Source organism: Melozone crissalis, unplaced genomic scaffold (assembly GCF_028551555.1).
Source record: "Melozone crissalis strain CALT ecotype California unplaced genomic scaffold, PUWL_Pcris_2 ptg000016l_1, whole genome shotgun sequence".
NCBI classification, from domain to species: Eukaryota; Metazoa; Chordata; class Aves; order Passeriformes; family Passerellidae; genus Melozone; species Melozone crissalis.
Window position 1 is genome coordinate 31,694,957 of NW_026535794.1, and position 22,061 is coordinate 31,717,017.

Here is a 22,061-nt window from a genome sequence, read left to right on the forward strand (position 1 = left end):
CCCTAGTATTGAAACATGAAAATATATTTCTGCTTCTATTTCTTAGTTATTTAGATTGTAGGAAATTGGTACAATTCATACTTGATACTTCTCTGTGTAGTTGGATTCACATTGGCAATTTAGAGAATTGCATGTCAGCATCTATTTTAACCATTCTTCATATGTGATCTCCTGGGTAGGAAATAAAACATAAGTTTGTATTTTTAAAAATGGAAAATAGTTCCTACTTTTGAATGCCACCAAGTCCAGTAATATTCTCCACATTTGTTTTTGCACACTCCTTGTGCTTCTCAGCTGAAGCTGAAAGAAAGCAGTGCGGAGCTAGAGCAGTACTTGTGGATTGTCACTGCCATTGATCAGCAGAGCAGAGCTGGTCTTACCCAGAGAAAAACATTCTTCATTGCTCAATTTCAAAGCACTTAGTCTTTGCCATGCTGGTCTTAAAGCATGTCATTTTTCCTTACCCATGTAAAGGAAGGGACAGTGAGAAGGTCAAAACTGAGCAAGCCCAGGAGGGGACAAGCTAGACCAGGCTCTCAGTGGTGCCCTCTGTGGTCCTGGCACAGAGAGCAAATGAAGCCCTTTCCTTGGGCACATCTCGTCTGTGCCCTCTCATCACACATGTGATGTTGTGCATCTCACTGTGGTGCAGAGGGTGAAAGATCAGCCTTTCATTGGAAAGGTCATTGTGCTCAAAACAGAATCATTGTTTATCTCATCTGGTGAAAATGCTGGAGAACCAAGCTTGGCCACATCTGGAAATGTTGCTGCTAAGATTTCACTAGATAAAATGCAGTTAACCTTTCTGGCTTACATTTGTTCAAAGTCACTGTGAAACTTGTGCCTTTAATAAATTCAGAAGATGGCATATCTTCATTAAAAATTCAGTTAGGGCTTTTTTGGGGATCTCTTTGACATCTGTCTCCTTCAGGGCTATACAGTGAAGACAGTAAGACTGAGAGCATTGCCTCCCACTTGTGCTCTCTCCCTAAACTGCCCAGCAGTGCAGACTTACTTGGCTTTGTCTTAACATAGCACCCAAAAATTATTGGCAAAACTGTGTTTCCTCTACTTACCTCTACCTTTCAATTCCAGTGTGCATCTGAATGAGATTGATAGATAAGGAAAGACTAGGAAGTGAAAGCTGAAGAAAGCTGGACCTTAGCTACACCCTTGCATCACAAAAGGCAGAGCAAGGATTGGGTGAAGGTGGCTCAAAGCCAAAGACATGTTTTGGTTTGCAACTTCTGACTAGTTGGTTCTGAGAAGCATCAGGGGGATAAAATGCTGAGAGAGGCATCACATTTCAGAAAAAAATAAATAAATGTCGCAATGTTTTTACTAACAACAGGAAAGCATTATGTGCAAGCAATACGTCAGCCTGTTGATACAATCCCTTAAAGGGGAATGCAGAGAAAGACATAGGTTTTCAATTATAATTTACAGGAATTATTATTTAATTAAAAATATTAAATATGAAATTATTAAAATTTCAATTATTATTTTACAGGAACTGTGTTCACTGCTATCATTCTAATAATGCATCTCAAGTCATACTTGACCAGTGCACAACCTCATGCACTTACCTACTGCATTATATTGATAATTCTTCAGGTAAGTGGCATTTTCTAGGTAATTTTAATCAGAGATTAAAATCTTCTGTGATTAGTAATTTAATTTGTCAATGTTAGAATGTCTTTCAGAAGTATATCACATTATTGCAATAGCAAAGAAAGAAAAGAGGAAAAAGAGAAAAATCATTCATAGCTTTAGGGAAAGATAAATAATAACAGGAAATAAGATTGTCAAGCATTACTAAGTTCAGTTTTCCCAGGTCCTCGAGAAGTCATGTCTAATAATGATGAATCCTGCCTGAGCAATGCTTAAAGAAATATTTATAAAAATTTGTTATGGCATCTGCATGTTTTATTACATTGACCATGCTTATAGTATTTGACATTACCAGAAACAGGAAAGAAAGAAGTAGAATGCTTACCTCAAGTTCAGTAATGTTTAAAAGTTCCTTTCAAGTATAAAATACTGCAGTTATGAGGTCTGTGGAAGAATAAAATCTTTTAAAATAAAATCTCTCCAAGTTTAATCACTCCATGCAGCAATTAAAATGCAGGTAAATGGTTACCTTTTGTTATACCTTAATATATATATAAATCTTTTTATATTACAGTTCATCAATGTGAAAACTTATTGTGAATACTTTTTTCATAACTTTACTATTAAGGAAAGCTTACTGTATTAGTCTACCAGTGAGGAGAGCACTGGCCAAGGATTCAATAAAACACATTTTCTTTCAAATTTTACCAGTGATCTTCGCTGTTGTCTTGTGAAGATTAAATTCTCTCAGCCCCAAACATCTCTAGTATTTCATCCTCTCTACTTCAGCTATAAACTCACTGGTCTACAGAGAATTTATGGTGGGCAATACAATGAAACCTAAATTCTGTTTCCATGGATCTTGATCTGAATTGCCTTTCTTGATATGCCCAACTTTAAAAGCTTTCATATGACAACTTTTCCTCTTAATTTCCCTTAATTTATTTTCCCTTAATTTCTATCAGGCTTGTATTACATTTGTGCAGCATTACTAAGCAGTGGTGGAGATGCCTGTGTTAGAGGGATGTGCCTATTCCATACATTAGGCTTTACCGTTGTGTTTTCCTTTCATTGCAGATTGTTTCTCTGGACGAAACTACTTTAGAGTCTTTTCCATAATCTTTATAGTTACTTTTCTGATCGGGTTGCTTGTTGTCCTTATCATCAGGCAGATAATTCTGCAGGGGAGTAGCAATAAAGTTAAATCTTCATCTGATTACAGAGTATCTACGACAAAGAAGGTAATTGATTTCAGAGCCATCATCTTCAGTAATCTTTTTCTTGCTTATAAAAGTTAGCTAATTGCTGATAAAAATTGTATCTTCTCCTTCAAGGATAAGATGTTTTTGCCTACAGTTTGTACAAGAACAGTAACATACAGACGTGACAAACCAGAGGAAATAAATATCGACATCAGCAAGTTGCGATTAAACGAAACTTTCAAGTGTGAATTCTGAAGACTGCAAATGTCTATTTCCATCATGCTCGACTTTTAAGAAATTACCTTTTGTACTCTGTGGGAGTCTTGACTGTTGCCATATGGTTTTGTGTTGTGCATTTTGTTGAATACTGTAACAAATTGACATGTAAACATATTCACATTATGTGATTATGTTTGGAACTATAGCTGCTGTATTTTTTAAATTTTTTTTTGAAAGAGAAATGTGCGTTACTACTGTTCAGAAACATTAGTGTTGATGTAGCACTTTAGCATATTCTAATTTATTTAGTTATGGCATAGAATGTAGATACAAACTGGTCTGACAAAGCACTGATCTCACTCTACATGTAGCTGGTACTGATGTGCTCTGTGGGAATGGACAAAAGCTGTGACTGGAGTATTAACATTGCTGTATATTATAGCAATAGATGAAACTATTAAAATGCTCTTTAATAGAGTAAATGGTACTTTTATATTTCTCTCAGTTGACAGATTCCACTAATTTGTCTGCTTATTCCTCTTATCTTTTTCTCATAAAAATGATGGGATTAAATGAGTGTTTAGTTCCTGGTATAGGTGTATGTTGTGTATGTATGCATACACATATGCATGCACACACAAGTAAATTATATATTTATTGGGTTTTTTGTATGGATGATGTCATTTAAGGATAATTTATATCTGATAAAGAGTAATTTTAAGCTTTTTTACTTGTTTAAATATAATGCCCCAATTTTATACAAAACGTAAGGTGTTTGGAAACTGAGTGGCTACAGAAAATGAGACTTCCTTTACCCAACAGCATGGTCTACATGATGATCACTGCCAGCAGACTACGCCTTTAGAGTCAACAGCATCAACTCCATTGCAAATAGATAAATTACACCAGAGCTGTGTTTGGTTTGCTAGCTACATGTCAGTGTTTTGCCAAATAAGGACTTGGATCTTTTTATATGATGTCAGGCATAAGTCTGATTTTACATGTGCTCTTTTTCTATATGTAAATTAGTTTATGAGATTAGGTTTTCTAAGATTTTTGTAACTACTTCAGTTTTTTGTGACTGTGCATTGAGAAGTGTGTCCAGTGTGTGATGGAGAAAAGAACCTGAAAACTAGAAGAAAGAGAGGAAAATAAGAGTCTTTTTCTCAAAACACATTGATTGACTTTATATATATGGATCAGATTCTGCATTCCAGAAATGTGCAAAACTCTTCCAAATATGGCGGAACCAATATAATCTTATCTGAGAGCAGAATGGGAGCTAAAAAGTCAAGCAGAAGCATCTTTTTTTTATCCCTGAAACCAGCTAGAGTGGTAGAACACATGTTATTGTTATATGATTGTTGGAAGTGTCAGTCTGATTTACTAACTCCATGCTGCTGAAACCCTATGAAAATCTGATCAACCTCTAATGCACTAAAACCTTGCTGGCAAAAAGAAAAATCATCTCAGAAGTCAGTGTATAATTTCACTAACATTTATTACTAATACTAAATACTGTCACTATTTGTCATAGATAAGAGTTACAGAAACAAAGCAGGACTTCCTTATGTGCAGTCTTTAGAAATTACTTGTATTTTCTATTCTGTATTTCTTCTGTAAATTCCCACTGAAACCTGAGCACTGTGAGGATTGAAAGGAAGGCAGGGTGTAGAAAAATGATGAGTGTTTTATGAGTGTTAAGTTTCTTGGGTAATAGATCAAGTGGGATTGAGAAAAATAATACACAGACAATGGGCCTTTCATTAGTCATAAAAGCTTAGGGATTTTTTTTTTAAAAAATGTGTAAATTGGACTATTAAATGTTTTTAAAGCAGTCTCTGAAGTAGGTCCTGAGCTTTCTACCACACAGGTAAAATTATCTCATTTAAAAAAAAAAAGTGTTTCTTTACACTGACCCTGACTTTAGTGTTAGCTTAATTGTAGAACCTTAGTTATAGATTATTCTGTAGTCTAATAACTACAACTTAAACTCTCATTTTCTTTTAAAGGGTATAGGACCGTTCTCCTCCTATGTAAATTAAAAGATTTCAAACAACTGGTTTTCGTGGGATAAAGATAAAAGATTTATAAAGGTTGACCTGCTGTTACCCTTGTCGCAATTCATGGCAATTTGTGAGTGGGAAACAATCTCTGGTTGCTATTTAACCTAAATTTTAAAAATGCTTAGTGGAGTATATCTAAGTATATAAAAAAGAGGTTAATTATGTTCTTTAAACAGTATGATAAACCCTTTAAAAAAAGATTCCTCAGAATCTATTTTCACCCCATAATGGCCTTTAAAGCATGTACTAAAGCATTTATTGAACTGATAAATATATTTTTTCATTAGAAATTACTTTTCACCGTTAGAGGGAGTTCAGTTTTGTGGGTAAGGGATAATGGAAGTGGGTTCTTGGTGGAAGAAAGACTTGAGCTGTAATACTCATCTTCCAGACACATCACATCACGCTGCTACTGCTTTTCTTCTGTAGCACTTGGCATTGGACTGCTGCCTGTGAAGGGGCATGGCCAGTATTTCCTTATCAGACACCTACCTGAATGTTTAAAATGCTCTGATCAAAAAGAGCAGGCTCATAGGACAAATTGCACTGTAAGCTGCTTGCTGTCCTGAGATTAAAAAAAAAATGTATATATATTAACAAAAAAAAAAAAAAGAAAAAAGCTTTCTTGCATCTCCCTCATGGTTTTGCTGTATTGTGGAAGAGACTGGTGAAAGAGAATAAGCTGCTGCTAATGTGACAGGTCAAGGCTTTTAGAAGGCCCGTGGGGAGCTTATACAGAGCAGGATTCTTGGGAGGAGGCTTTGTTTCTAGGGATGGAATCTATCCATGAGAAACTCTGGCTTTGCTTGGTACTTGTTTCCCTCTGCCTTTGACCATGTTTTTCAGAAGAGCTGCTGCAGGAGATGAATAGCTCAACAAAAGCCTCACTATTTAGGGAGCTGTGTTCCCTCAGCACATGACCTTAAATGAGAAAGCAGCCTTTAATTCACAAGGAATTTCTTCAGTGATTGCAGGAGAACTGTGCTTCCTATAGTGCTTAATATGGGAGATATTAAAGACAAATTAGTTCATATTAGTTTTCAATGTATTGTGCGTCAAAGATGTTCGTAAAAATAGGGGGAAAAATAACTAACCTCAGAATAGAGTGTTCCAAAGTTCTCAAATAACACTTTTTATACTGGGCTTCTTCAAAAAAAATTAGAAAGAAGTCAAATAATCCTACTGCGTGCTTATATCCAAAAATATACCAGCAGATACTGCTGCTTCTCATCATTAGTTTGGGGAATTGTTTTTAGATTTGGTCCCACAAATGAAGAATGTGCATGACTTTTCACAGCATATTTGTTACTGTTAAAATCCATATGTATACTTTTCAAATTCTAGTCCCATTTTTTAACCTTTGACCTGTTATTTGCCTGACACTTCAGAAATTGCATGTTTATGTAATTAAAAAGTATCTATTTTACTTCAGATTTTTTTGAGTACTATAAAATGAAAAAATACTATGAAATAGTTCTTTCCAAGAATCATGACTACACTAATAAGATTGCTGCAGAAGTGTGTGGGAAAATAGCTGTTTCATCCAGAAAACGTGCACATGGTATGCAAGGAATTTTCATTGTGCCCAGCTGAAATCCCCTTACATTTGCAAGGTTAAAAATGAACCTTAAAAAGGAAGGATGTTCATATGGGCATAGTTTACATTTTAGCTATTATTTACAACTGGATTTATTTTTTCCTCTCTATGATGCCATGAAAACCTGCTATGTAAAGCATTCTTCTGACTGCAATGGAAAAATATTATTTTCCCAGTATGATCATATATAATATTTATTTCCTGCTTGGTGTGCGTGTTTTGCAAACCATGGGAGTGAACATGTGAAACAGCTTCAAGCAACCCTCTGTCCTAAACTAGGCATATAGTGTGGTGATGCCCAGGGCAGAGACATGCAAGGGCATGGCTGCCTGTGTGGAGACTTCAGAGGGACAGTGCTGGGGCAGAAGTGGTGCTCTGAGATCTCACTTTGCCTTTTGTCAGGGCAGGAAGCCTCTTCAGAGGGGGCTGGCTTGGCAGTGCTGGTGCCCTAGGTTTGCATCGCAGGCACTGCACACAATGCAGACTGGGACTGCATTGCATGCAGTCTGAACCCTAAGGCTGCAGGCTTTTTGCATCTTTACTCATCAAAAATGCCTGCACACAGCCCAGCAAGGGACAGCCTGTACACGTGGATGCTGCAGACCTCCATTAAAGCTCCTGGGGAGCATTTGGGCACCTGCCCGCTGGCTTCCCACCAGCCCCTGGATCTCCACCAGCCAGCCTTAAGGAATGTGAGCAGGGGCTGTAAAGGGCACTTCTCACAGAGGCATTTGTGCTGAGTCAGTGCTGGGTGACTCCTGCTCTGTCCCGACTGTGAGTGACGCCTGGTGACAATGTCCTAGCTACCATTTTGCAACAGAGGGGAAAGCAGAAATGAAGCAATACTTAAGAAAAACACTAATTTTTAGTTCTGATCTCGAGACTACTCTGATGCACAGGTATCTGTTGGCTCTTACACAGGACTGAAATTCTTGGAGAGGGGGGAAAAATGTTAAAGTTAACCAATGGCAATGAATCTTTATAGCATGCCAGATCAGTGGGGTTTCACCGAGAGCAGGGCAGCTCAGAATGGTTGGCATGTCTGGGGGGAAGGGTTGAGGGGGGAAGAAAAAACCTTACATTTCTAGATTCTTAAGCTTTCTGCTGGTCTGAATTTCATGTTCTCTTTGTTTCCTTTTCTGAACATGCTTTAAAAAAAGGTACCTATTAAAAAAAACTTAAAGTGTGTGGCATTTGTTAAAATAATTACTTCGGTCAAAATTCTAACATTTCATCCTGGTACCTATATTGTATTTGGGCTGTTTCAGTTATATTTTGAAAGGAGATGTTGAAAAATGAGTCTTCTGCAGATGAATTAGTGTTGGATGAATTCACTGTGCTGGCATCTTCACTCTTACCTACTATTGCTTCAAAAATAATGCTACTTTAAAGTGTCTTACTTAGCAATTGTGTGACAGCTATTAATAATACTACAGTCTTAAACTTTCTATTTAACACATACTACCTTTTGTAAAAAATAAATATAGAGAAATAAATAATGTGTGTCTAGATTTTATGCATAGAGAATTTTAGTAAGGGAAGAGGTTTTAAATTTGATAACTTCTTACTGCTCCTTTTACATTTTGAATGATGCTTTTAAATCACTACTTTTGTTCATCTGGAAATATATTGAATATTTTATTATTTAAAATAGTATACTTTTATAGCTGTTTTATTAATTTCAGTTGACTACTAACTTTTATTGTGATATTTATTAATGAATTACACTGTAGCATATTGAGATGTTTATTTTTCTATCAGAGTTGTAACAACTATGACATAGCATTATTTTAATGCAACATCATTGTACTTGCTCTCTAAAAAATAAAATCAATATTTAATCCATATGGATTTTTCATATTTTTGATATTAAATATATCTGTGACAAGAAAGAGATGTTCACCTGCTTTTAAAAGTATAAAGCACATTTACTGAGGTGTACCGATATCTGCAAAGGGAAGATATGATTGTGGTTATTTTAAAATTGAACAATACCATGTCCAAGGAGATAAAATACAAAGAATACTTTTTTTATCAGACGTAGGCAAATGAGTAGTTGCACGTTCAGGATGAATTTTGAGAAGATGGGAAGGAGCAAAAAACTATTTATCAGTTTGGAGGTGCAGCTGCCCACCACCAAGGGTTTACCTTGCCCAACCCATCTAAACCTGAAAGCACTAGGAGGTGCTAGTATTTTGTAGAAGACAAGAAGATACTTCCTGTGTAAATACAATCTCTAGATTGATACATGGTTGTGATAGCCTCTCTTGTCCCTTGCCCTGTTGGGCGGTAGAGGAGCTAGATTTCTGGAAATGGGTAAATCTCCTCAGATGCCTCATCTATGCACTCATTGCAGACCTGGGTCACTTCATGAGTACTGGTGAAAACATGTCACTGGTGGGGAAGGTTCTCTCATTCTCTCCTTGTGCAGAATCAGTCACAGCATTTGCCTTGCACAGCGGCATGAAATTGTTCTTGAAAAGGATTCAGAAATGCCTTGGATAAGGACATTTAAAATTTGCCATGATGCCTCAGTAAGAGATATCTGTGGCACTAAAACACTTGCCAGACATCACTAATAAAACTGCCCCTCCATGCTGCTAACATGATCGAGTTTTTGCTTTAGGAGTGAGAGAGAATCAAGTGACAACTGATGTGTTCTCAATCATCATGTAGCTTAGTGTCCAATAAAAGAGAAATACTAAGAAAAAGTCAAAACTGTAAGGAAAAAAAAAGTAATTATCACAGGAAAAATCTGTAAATCTTTTTGCTTCTTTTATCAAAGGGAGGAACATCATCTTAATATATGCATGGTGAGACTATGTCTGAGAAATTTCCTTTCACAGATGCCATAATCAACCTTCACTGACACCCAGAGAAAGCAGGAGGAGCAAGTCCTATAAACAGAAATACATATATTTTCCTTGAAAGCTCTTTACTGGGAAAACATTCATGTTATCATTACTCAGAGTAATTTGAATTTCAGATGTAGAATTCAAGCATAGAACTTGAGCCAGAGCTATAGGCCTCCATTTTGAGGTTTTGTTAACACTTAAGTCTCCCATAGCCAGTGATCCTGGCACCAAGCAGTGTTGGCATATCCTGTATGTTATTGAAATTATGGTAAGTGCTCTGTATAAAATCTTTCTTCCTCTCTTCTTTCCTATGTTCTGTAATCCAGTAACTAATTCATAGCTATATACCTTTAAATATCCAGGCCAGGACAGGGTTTGTGACACTGACATTGTATTTAGCCAATTTTTACCCACATATACACAGTTGTCAGCTACGGTACAACAGGACCTAAATGTGTCTCTAACCTAATGCAAGTGCTATTTTCTTGCAGATGCCATTGCCAAGGAGAAGGCTTGCTGCCCAGACTCTCCAAAGGGAAAAGAAACTTAAATTACAGCCTCTAAAGCTGGAGGACGAAAGAGATCCTGATTTCAGCCACTTTTTTGACACCAGTCATGTACGTGTATTCTGTTACAGAATTTCTCTGCCTGCATGATTCCTTTCATGGTAGATGCAGAATTTGATAGAATATTCAGAGAAAATGGCATTAGGAGAGTTGGTTTGAGTGAGTATCTGAATATGCCTGATGATAACCAAAAGATGATGATTAGAATTAAGAATAAAAACTATTAACAGACTGATTTTGACTAGTAAGGAGTTAATCTGACAAATGGGTGGTTTCTTTTGCTTTCAGGTTCTGCAACAAAGACAAGAACCTTGGAAATGCATTCCTGCTACCCTGGGTTTAAAAGCAAGCAGTTTAATGTATCGTATAAAGTAAATAAAAATCTAGTTTTACAGAAACTCAGGTGGTCTGAAGCTGTGATTAGAGCACAGGTGCTGTCAGTTCTTCTGGCTGCTCATCTTCTGCTTGGGAGTCTTGGAATGGTCCAAGTTGGGTTGCACTGTACAGAATTCATTTAAAGTAGGCTGCCAGTCTGATTTATTAGTACTCCAGAAGCCCCAACATTATCATCTGGTTCCTCATTCCAGGGACTGTGGTGGATGTCAGAAAGCAGAATTTTCCTTATTTTTTGTAAACTATTCTATCTCCTCAGCACAGAGCAAAGCATGGTCTCTGATTATTTTCTTGGCCTTGAACTTCATGATTCATGAAGGACAGTTACTGTTTAATAAAGATTATGTGTATGCAAGCAGATAAAGCTAAATTATTAACCACAAAAGCATGATAATGCCAAGTTATGTCACATATGCTTATTGAAATCAGCACTTGTGATGTATTTCTTTCAGGTCTGCAGCTTGCCAAGTCCCCTTTTTGGGGCTCTAAGCCTCATCCTAAGCCTCTTGTTTATGCCTGAGCAATCTGGAGAGCCCAGGACCTGTCTCTGAGTGGTGTTTCTCTGCTCTCAAAACTGCTCACAGGAGAAGCCTTCTCACAGACCCCCTTCTGATATTTTGGGCTTTGACCATAGCCTTGCCACAGGCATTCTGAAAGCATCACTGAGGCTGTGAGATGTGTGGCCTGCTGAGGAGACCGGGGACATGACTGGATGGGTTTTTCATAAAATTTTCGGACACACTTTTGTTTTACTCTGCTCTAGACAAAGCAGGAATTTCAAAGATTTACACAACTTAATCATGGTGTTCTTTAGATTGTCCTTGTCTTCAGGAGTGTTTATGGTTGGCTTCTTTCCTTGAATCATTTTGCAGCAGCACCTAGGTTCCTGTGGGGGAAAAAACCACAATACTTCCTGTCTTTCTCAGCTTCTTTTCTCCTCTTCTTGTGTATCTCTCTAGATCTAAATGGAGCTCTACCTGTGTCTTCTTTGAAAATTGCAGGCACAGGATCAGAGTGCTTCATCAGGAAACAGCTGATGAGGAAAGCTTTTTTTACTTTTGGGCAGAAAAGAACAAGTTAAAGTCTGTGGTGCAAAGCTAAAGAGAGAGCATTTGTCAACTTGGTCAGGTGCAGTACCATTCTCCTGCTCCTTTCCAGAGTTAAGAAGCTGGGGCTGTTTCTTGGTGTACTAGCCAGCCCATAGATACTCACAGGAATTCTCCTGCTGTAAGCTTTAAATGACTGCAAGGTGTTTGCACCATACAAAGCCCAGAGACATATTTCTCCTGTAATATCCCCATTCTGATAACAGATTTTTTTCATTTGTAAGTATTTCTTTCTGTATAACTTTGTGTGTGTGTGTGTTTATGTACGTTTATGTGTGTGTCTGTCTGCATATTCCATCCAAATTAACTTTTCCTCAGCATCAAGAAGTCCATCTCTTATTGCTAAGCAGCCTGTTGGTCTACGTGCAGGCATAGTTTCACACACCTTTTTTCTATATGCTTCAAATGGGATTCCTCCCCTAATTTCATATGCATAGCAGGATCTTCCTTTTAAAATTCCAGTTTCTGTTAATGGCTAACTGCTATTGTGTGGAAACTGTAACTTGAAGTGTTCCCTGGTGTCTTTATTTTTTTTTTTTCTTTTATCCTTTTTGGCTACTGCCTAGCACATTAAACCTAAAACATAGAAGACAGACACAGCACCTTACCCAGGGATTTTTGGTTCACAAATAGGTCCTAATCACGATGTCAAAAATAATAAATTATTGATTCCTTTGCCAGTTTTTATCTCATGCCTTTGAAAACAGAAGTTTTTTCCTCACGCCTTTGATTTTTTTAAAAAGAATAATTTGACCCAAAGAAAGAAAAGATAATGTGTCAGATCATTTTGCAAATCCAAAAAGTGTTATTCTCAGAAGGAAGATTTATTATTGTGTGACAGACTAAAAGTGTTTCATGCTGTCTAAAATGAAAACCAAGTAGATTAATTTCCAGACCCAAAACCAAACAAACTCGGGTTTCAACAGTTCTGTCCAAGGTTCATTTCTGTGAAGTTGCTGGGCCCTTGTGTTTCAGTTGAAGACTCTGTTAGAAGTGAACATGCTGAGCAGCTTTAAATATCAAATCCATAAGATCGCCTTTGATATCAGATATATAGCAGTTTAGGAATGTTAATGTAGTATGTTATATCCCTTATTTTAAAAAAAACACAACCTTTTACAGAACTTTTTTGGTGATCCAAAACATGAAAGGCTTTATTTATTGTCTTAGCTGATGTTCTCTCTTGGATCACCAAGAATTTCTGCTAGCAAATATTGTGGAGTATTCTTATGTTTTCTATTTTTCCCCTTTTTATCCACCAAAAAAAAAAAAAAAAGCAGTTTGGACTTAATCTATCTGAAAATAATGTAATGCATAATTTACTGTTATTTCCTGTACTAACCAATAACTTTGCTTGTCTAATTAGCTGACTTTTTGTCAAGTGTGTTATTGTACTCAGGTTTTTTTTCTTTTATTTTTTAATTAATGTGAGGAAGGAAAATTAACAAATGTCTGTCAGCATCACTTGAAATGTCTCAAAGTAAAGTGTATTGCCCAGTCTAAATGCTTTTATTTAAGTGATTTGATACATTTGGTGCCTGTATTCCTATAGAATTCAAGTGTTTTTACCTTGCCAAATTTTATTCCCTTACTTGGTCAGTGCTTGGTTCCTCCTCCTTCCATAGGTGAATGAAGTGCTTGCCAGCAAAGTCTGCAATTGTCCTTTGAACTAATGAAATAAGGGAATTGCTATCCTTCAGCAAGCTTTGGCAGAGGACAGTATTGTAAGTTTTATATGATTACAGCACCTGGGCTATTGAAGTTTTATTGGATATAAAATGTGTAGTCAATTTGTACACAGCTGCCCTGAAGTCAGCAGTATAACATACCTGAAATTTTACTAATTCTAAGGGTTATCATGTGAGGGACTTTTCTGAAGAACTCTCTTTTTCTTGAGTATTTTTGACATCCCCCTTGGAATGATATTTTTAGATACTTTATTTCCCCTGGTGCCTCCCTAGAGGTCATCCAAATAGGATTAATTTACAGTGTTCACAAGGAAGAAGAATGATGCTGTGCCCTCCTTACCTTAGTGATATGGAAGTGACAAGTGCTCCCACAGCACCAGAACCATGTTCCAACAAGAGTCCTTACTTTTTATATCAGTACTCCATGAGAATAACCAGGGTTTTTCCCAAACCTGGAGTCCCTCTAGCATGGTATATCTGTCTCCAGCAGTGGAGCCAAGCTGCCGTGGGAAGCATAAGCACACTCCAATTGTGTATTACTTCCATGAGGTCCCCTAGCCTCAATTTTTCAGCATTTCCCACATCTAATTCCTTTGGTAAATCAATAGCCGTCACTTTCAGGTATGTGCCATTGAGTTTACTTTAAAGAAAAAATTTAAAAGAAAAAAGTGTCAGCCACCAAGTCTGGAACCGCTGTATGAAGAAGAGCTTCCTCTGGTTTTGAATGCAGCATTTGGAATGCAGGAACTATGTCCCCAAGCAAATAGAGCGGACATTGAACCCCAGCCACTCTTCTCTGGAAGACTTGTCATGTGTCACCAGGTCACCTTTCCCAGATTGTGAAGTCCAAACATACAGAGTCATTCATACCGAAGCCTGTCCTTATCCTTGATCATCTTTGCAGCACTTTTCAGCTCCTCCCCTATCACTGACATTCTCATTTCCATTATGGATGATGGAGTAGAGCTGTTTTCAAAATTCAGAATGTACACAATCCACCTGTTTACTAGGGACATACTGATGTTTCTTCCTTTTCATTTTATAATGCTTCCTAACATTTTTATGACTTCAATTGATACAGAATTTTCATGTCTTTCTGCTTAACAGAGGTCTTATACTGAGTTATAGCATACTTTCCTGTTTACCTCTGAAACCATTGAATGAAAGAAAGATGATTCCTGACATCCCTTTTGCATACAAGTGCTAGAAGTTCAGTTCCCTTTTGACTCAAGAGGGATCTCTGTCTCTCTCCCCCTCTCTCTCTTTTTCTCTCTCATTCTTAATTCTGTTTTTTCAGCACATAGCATCATTCCTGGTGAAGCAGAAATCTCCACCAGGTACACCCTCCAGTATTACAGCTCTGCCTTTCTACTTCTGTCTCCTGTTCAGCACAGGCTGTAGTAAAGGCTTCACAGAAGCCTGGTCTCCAGCTTTTTTTCCAGCATGAAAATATTTTCCTCCAGAATTTCCTACCTTCTCTCTTCTATACGTGATTGATGGTTACCTAAATTCTACTCACTGCAACCCACTACCTCTAAGGTTAACCAGCCTTGCACTTTGTAGGCAAATTGTATGTTTGCCTATATGTCTGAACCGTGTGCTGTATCAGAGCATTTTGCTCCTCTTCCCTTCCTGATGGACATCCTAATTCCAGAAGGGCATTTGCATTAAGAGAGAGCACATACAGTCCAATTAGGAGAAACCTATTACTGGAGTCATACTTCCTCTCACTTGTCAATATGACATTCCTGATCTCACCTGCCAGCCTACTTCTGCCAGCAGAAGTAAACAGCTTTTCTTAAGACAAAATATTCAGCAACTGCAATACATCCTCAATGAATGTCTCCATTAGCCCACTTCTCTCTGGGCCAGCTATCTGACTCTGAAATCCATACACAGATATGCTGACTTTTCCACAGAGGCAATAATTACATGACTCTCCCTTTCTCCCTTCAGGAAAGGTGCTTCTAGTGTTCTTCCTTCTTTTTGCCTTTTTGGACAGCTACAGCATCTGTTCCTGAAGAAGTATCTGTTGCCAACTGCTCCTTTTTCATTAGCCTCCCATAGTGCCCTGGCCGCCAGGAGGGCCACACATGTCCTGGGATGCATCAGGCGCAGCATCACCAGTTGGACAAGGGAGGGGATTGTCCTGCTCTGCTCTGCGCTGGGGACACCTCACCTCAAGTCCTGTGTGCAATTTGGGCACCACAATACAATAAGGGCATGAAGCTGTTAGAGTGCCCAAAGGAAGGCCACAAGGATGATGAAGGTTCTGGAGGAGAAGCCGTATGAGGAGCAGTTGAGGTCATTTGGTCTTTTCAGCCTGGAGGACATTGAGGGGAAACCTCTTTGCAGCTACAGCTTCATGAGGGGAGGAGGGTCAGGCACTGATCTCTTCTCTGTGGTGATCAGTGACAGGACTCAAGGAAATGTCCTGAAGTTGTGTCAGGGAGGTTTAGGTTGGATCTCAGGAAAAGGTTCTTCACCCAGAGGGTGGTTGGGCACTGGAACGGGCTCCCGAGGGAAGTGGTCACAACACCAAGGCTGCCTGAGTTCAAGAGTTTGGAAAGTGCTCTCAGGCACATGGTGTGATTCTTAGTGTCCTGTGCAAGACACATAGAAGATGAAAATGTTATATTTCGGCCCTAAACAGTCCTGCTATAAATGATAGCATCTGAAAGCCAGATCATTTGGTAAGCATGTCTCCCTGAATTATAGGCTAAATTTTTAATTAAATAAAACTATGAATTGTAAGCTGAATTTTTCATTAGATACAACTGTGGCAATGGAAAGTATCGTTTCTTAGCCAACAGTGAAAATGAGAGAGAAACAAGAAGGTATCTGAAAAAAGTTAAAACAAGGATTATCATGTCCGCTACTATGGTGACTATCATCTTAAAAATCGTCTCGTGGGGGGATGGTAAATCAATATTTCACTCCTAGGTTTTGTTCAAAGATGAAAGTTTTGAACTTCAAGTTTTTGGCAGAGATTCCTCCAATTTTTGGCACATCACAGTCCCAAATGCACTCCTACATTTGTTGAATCACAAGAAGTAGAAAATTAAAAACAAGAAAAGACTACTGGGATAAATCTGAAAGTAAGAATCATCATGACTGAAGTCTGTTAAGGTATTTTCCACAGTATGAATTTCTACTGCTTTTCCACATGGGATGTGTATTTAGATAAGGGTAGACATCTTGACAGGATGAAAGAAGGGACTTCTTAATTAACCCATTGCAGACTAACCCATTGCATCAATCTAGCCAAGGGTTTGCCTTTTGGGGGGACAGCTCTGCTGGGAAGGATCTGTGAAGCCTGGTGGTTGCAAGCTGAATGTGTGACAGCAGAGAGTCCTGGCACCAAAGCACACCAACAGCACCATCTTGGCTTGTATTTATGAAAGCATAGCAAGGGAAATGATGGAAGAAATTGTCCCCATTTTACTCAGCACTCGGTAGTACCATACCTAGATATTGCATCCGCTTTTGGGCCTCAGTACAAGAAAGGCATTGAGGACCTCGATCAAGTTCAGCAAAGGGGTTCTGAGATGGTCAGGGTTGCAGCACTTGCCCAGTGAGAAGAGACCAAGGGATGTGGGCTTGTTCGCCCTCAGTAAGAGGTGGCCCCAGAGCACCAAGGAGCAGCCTGCCAGTGCCTATGGGCAACTGTTAGGTGATCAAGACAATGGAATCAGTCTCTTCACCAAGATTCTTAGTAAGATAATGGACGTAGGCTGGAACAGGAGTTTAAGACTGGCTTTTCAGAAGACTGTTCATTCTGAGGGTAATTAAGCATTCTAACAGATTGCTCAGAGCAGCTGTGAGATCTCTGTTCTTCAGTGTTTTTTAAATCCAGCCAGACAATGTCTTGAGCAAACGTTTCCAACGCAGCATTGCTCTCCTTTGAACAAGAGGTTGGACTAGACGCCTCTCAAGGTCCATTCCAATCTGGATAGGTCTGTGAGGCTGTGAGATATGTGGAGCCTGGTTAGCTCCTAAGCACACATTATTGTTCCCCTCTGTGTTACCTACATTTGCTTCAAGAGGCTTGCTGTGTGCAGGTGGCCATTGGTACAGCTCACAACAGTTTGCTAAGGATCTGCTAAGAAGGAAAAGCTGCAATCATCACACCCCCTTACAGAGCAGACAGATTCTCTTCATTGAAGAAATAGCTATATAAATAAACTCAATTCAGTGACATTTATAGCATACATTGACTTTGAATATGTATTCCTTATCTGGCCATGGAAGGTTTTTGCCATCTGAAGCAAAGAACCATATTCTGCTCCAAGGCATTTACAAATCCCTTTAGCTTCAGTGGGAATAGCATGCACATAGCTGAGGGTATGGCTTGGCCAATGGTCAATAGCCTTCTAAAAGCATTTTTTCCTACTTTTTTTTTTCTTGCAATATTCATCTTTTTCCTTTCCAAAGCTTCTGATGTCATTCCTGTTGCTGAAGTTATAGGGCTCAATTTAGTGGGAACATCTTTGAAGTTTAATTAGATTTCTTGAAAAAGACCATGGGTAATCTGAAATACAAATTCACAAGACTGCTTCAGGCTAAAAGTGTCATATTAGACCAAATATTATGCAATTGTTCTGCAATTCATGCTCTCTTCCCACTCATAAGTTGGGTTTGAAAAGCTTGTGGAATATATATGACCTATCAGAGAAGTGCCAAATGTTCCTTGTGCAGTCCATTCTTGTATTTCCTATGGAAAATGCTCCTTCTCACAATCTTCCCTTTCCCACATTAAGCTGAAGTTTGTCCGTTACACCAGGGTAACATCATCCATGTCCACAAAACTTCAAGGAAAGCCTCACATGTCCACAACATCTGTTCCAATGGCAGCATCCAAGGTCAGGTACAGACTGCATCCATAGAGCTAGCAAGATGAAATATTATGTAATAGACACAGTTGCCATCTATGCCCTTTTTCTAGAAATGCATAAGTGATTATGAAGAATTATCCACATCTGACTATAAAAACTTGAAAGTTGAACCTTATAGCTGCTCTGAACTAGTCCTGGTCTTGTCCATCTGCTACAGTGTTTGCAGTGGGTGTGAAATCAGCTCTGATTTGCCTTTGAGGGTAGGGGCAGAGACCCAGGAGAGGAAGGCATGAAATTACACATGTGCTTTACTCAGGTGGTGCCTCAGAAGGCACACTGGCAATGTGTGGGGGAATGGGGAGAGATGCTGTATCCCAAAGTCTGGCATCTCAGCACTTCCCTCATGCCCAACAGGCAACTGCATCTGCTTGGCTGCACAGAAGTAGGGCTACAGTAGAACAGTATCTTGTTCACAACTGCAACATTTTCAGCACAGAAGATCCTGAGATGTGTTTACAAACCCTAATTTAAAATTTACTCTCAGTAATTTACTGTCCAATCATTTCTGTCTTCAGTGGAATAGTGACAGCAAAGCTGGTGTCACCTTGTCCAGATGTGACTGTCTCCAAGAGCTGACACAAAACAACACAGTCACCAAGCTCAACCTAAAAGTGCTGCTCGTTTGGCATCTTTGCAAGTACTCTAGGTAATGGGTCAATATGTGATTCCTTGGGCACAGTCTGCAAGGGCAAGACTAAGAGGTGACCAATGGCACACATCTTTGTCAGCAGGTCATGGTGATGATAGACCTCATGGTTGCAGTCCATGATACTTCCTTCTTTTAATGAATATGGGGAAGTTGAAGATCCCAGAAGATAAGATCCCACATGGAAGTGGGATGATACTGCCTTAAGCCCACTTTGAACAGAGTTAATACATGGAGTTATTTGGACCTACTGCATCCTTAGGCAAAATCAGCATTTCTTTGGTATCACTGAAATAAGAGTTTTGTGGATAAAAATCTTCCATTCTGTACATTCAGTGCTTATTTCTTATAAAAGAAATTAAAGCAATCATCAAGGGAACAGAGCACATAGAACTTTACTGATGTTGCAACCCGCAAACAGCAAGAGATCCCTTTGTGTGAAATAAAACTTATATTTGGTTACAACCATCATTTTACAGCACATAGCTTTGAGATTTGATTCATTATGGCACAACTCCAATTTTATAAATGGTATTTAGAGTAACATTAGACTGATTCTGAGATTACTCTGTTTTTAATATTTTAGTAGTTTGTTGTTCTTTAACTGTCAGAGTTATGTGTTGGAAAAGTAATTTATGTGTTGAAAAAGCAACAGTTGAATGTAATTTTCGCAGCCATGAGTCCTCTAAAAGGAGTGCCCACAGGTCTCATACTGCTGCCTAAGAAGTGTGACTATGGACTGAGAACTGAATATGTTATAAAACAGAAGTTCTGGGAAATATATTTGGGATAATTAATAATTTTCATGGTGTGTAAATCTGTCATGTGAAGGCTTGAACACATGATAGCTTTGTGGGATATAAATATGGCATCCATAGAAGGTTCATGAGTACCGGTATGTTTGTGTCTCTAAATATCAAATTTTGCCCTGAAGCTGTGTTCTCCAGGTTGCCCAAAAGGAACATGGCCACCTGAAAGAAGCCCCTCAGGCCCACCCAGCCTGAAGCACCGCAACTGGACCTCCCTGACCTGTCATGCTTTCCTCAACACTTTTTCTCGCAGCTGATTTATAAGACAGGAGAAGGATGAGAGCAGTACAACAGAGCTGTGGGCCTGTAGCCAACAGGAGCCAGCTCAGGAGGAGCCCCATGGGGAAATCCCACCTCAGCTGATGATTTGGGCCCTGCAAACAGGGCCCTTATTCTCACAGGCCCTCTCCCCAGTGCAGCAGCCTCTGTTAATGTAACGCACTCTTTTTTGCCCCTTCTTTTCCTCATTTTAAACAGTCTGAAGAAAAAGAATTAGGATCCCTAAGTCATATGCCTTCTGTAGGAGAGCTGACTTGTATGCTACAGACTGCTGGTGTTCCAGGACTTCTCCTTACAGAAAAATGAGCTCTTCCTCTATGATCATGCTTGGGGTTTGTGTAGGAGTGTTTGGTGACATTAAGTACATGCTTTTTTCAGTTTCATCTAGTGGTTTTAGGTCTCAGGACTACTACTCCTTTCCCCCTTCAAGGGGATCCCTCCTCCATAGATGAACTGGTCAGCTATTCATACAAATACTGTTTATTCTTCTGGTTTTGAATTATGCCTATTAAAGAATTTGCTTTGCTGCGAGAGAGGCATCCCTGGGATTTGGGACTGGCCATGTGCCATGGTTTCCACATGCAAACCCTTGGAGCTAGTCTCAGCCTTTCCATTGTGGCTTTGTGCTTTGACAGCCTTCAAGGGTAACATTACTTATTTATTTTCTCTTTTTTTGATGTGTGTCTGAAACTAGGTAACTGACTGTGCTTTTCAGACTTTAAAACAAGTTTAAAAAGCATGAGTTGTGCATATGATGAAAATTGGTTGCTCTCCATTTACCAGAAATCTCTGCATCTGTCCTTGATAACTCCAGCACACTCCTTCATGTCCCCATTTATTTGGTTGGCAGACAAAGGGTGGAAACAATGCATATGCCCATTGGCAGGTTGGTGTGCCAACAGGCAACAACAGCCAAGCTTGGAAAGGGTAGAGGAACACAGTTGTTCCCCTATCTTGTGTCCCCAGATATCATTTTATCCAAACACCGACATGGGAGAAATTTCTAGATTTAAGAATTATAGGCTGATTTCCTCTTTCAGAAGTTATGAATGGCAAGTGGCCAATTGAAAATTAAATTATGGTGCAAATCTCTCTTTCTCCTCCTTTTATTTTTTATTATTGTTTTTTAGGAAACCACAAGAGTTAAATCAGCAGTTCTTAAGCTTTTTTCCTGTGGTTGATTTGGGCAAACAATGGTGCCCACCCACTTTGCAGTTCTTTCTTGCTGTGTTTATATTTCCTCATGAGAAACCAGCCAAAATTGCTGCTGAAGATGGAGTGGGGAAGGAGAGGTCCCATAAGAGCAATAGGCTGCCAGTAAAGTCTATCAAAAGGATGCTGCTGCTGCTGCTGCTGCTGTTGCTGTGTATTATTACTGTACTTCTAAGGTTGAATATCAGTCTTACATGATTGGTTTTTTCTTGAAATACTATTTGTGTAAATAGGAACTTATCCCACAGGAGGTAAAATTCATATGTCATAGATTTCCATGTTATGAATTATTGACATCTTCTCACTTTTCCTCCAGGAAGGAAAAAAGGTGTGGATCTAAAGAATGTCAGCCAGAAAAAGCATCAAGCAATTTCAGTACACTTGACACCATGAAACAGACTTTGAAATAGAATAACCTCTTTTTGAGGGTCCAAAATGATCAATTAGGGACACTTCCAAAACTTCAGTATTTATGACTATTAATTATAGTTTATTTTTAAAACAGTAAATTTTTGTTCAGAAGCCAAATTTTATTTGATAGACCTTTATACTTCACATTTTCAGCCAATTTACTTTTTTTTTTCTTTTATCCACAAATTTGATGACACTGGAGCTGCATAAACAGCACACAAAGCAAAGCCCAGGATTGGGAAAATTGCTCATATAGTTATTTTTGCTGATCTATTAAAGCAGTGGTGTTAACAGAACATCTTAAATTGCACAGTAATAATTTGTACTTCCTACTTAGGGTATGATGGTTTTCCAGTTTGGTTTATTACACTGTAAATAACTCCCTTGCATCTGGGTTGATTTGTTTATTCAATTAAATCTGAAGGAAAAACAACCCAGTTTTGCAACAGTTAAATAAAGCAATTGTGCCATCCAGTGGCTAGCTAGGTTAACTCATGTCTTCTCCT

General features: G+C 38.6%; 2 protein-coding genes across 2 annotated transcripts in view; both read left to right on the forward strand.

Moving 5' to 3' along the window:
* Nucleotides 1-4,919, forward strand: part of ITGB8 (integrin subunit beta 8) — a 42,333-nt gene extending 37,414 nt beyond the window's left edge. Inside the window, exons 12-14 of the mRNA XM_054273786.1 lie at nt 1,511-1,614; nt 2,689-2,852; nt 2,946-4,919. Of these exons, the coding sequence (XP_054129761.1) occupies nt 1,511-1,614; nt 2,689-2,852; nt 2,946-3,068 (391 nt within the window). The 3' untranslated portion in view covers nt 3,069-4,919. The remainder of the gene's footprint in view (nt 1-1,510; nt 1,615-2,688; nt 2,853-2,945) is intronic.
* Nucleotides 4,920-10,086: 5,167 nt separating this feature from the next.
* The window catches only part of ABCB5 (ATP binding cassette subfamily B member 5), a 73,930-nt gene continuing 61,955 nt past the window's right edge, over nt 10,087-22,061 (forward strand). The window contains exon 1 of the mRNA XM_054273782.1: nt 10,087-10,167. The gene's annotated coding sequence lies outside the window, so the exon portion shown is untranslated. The remainder of the gene's footprint in view (nt 10,168-22,061) is intronic.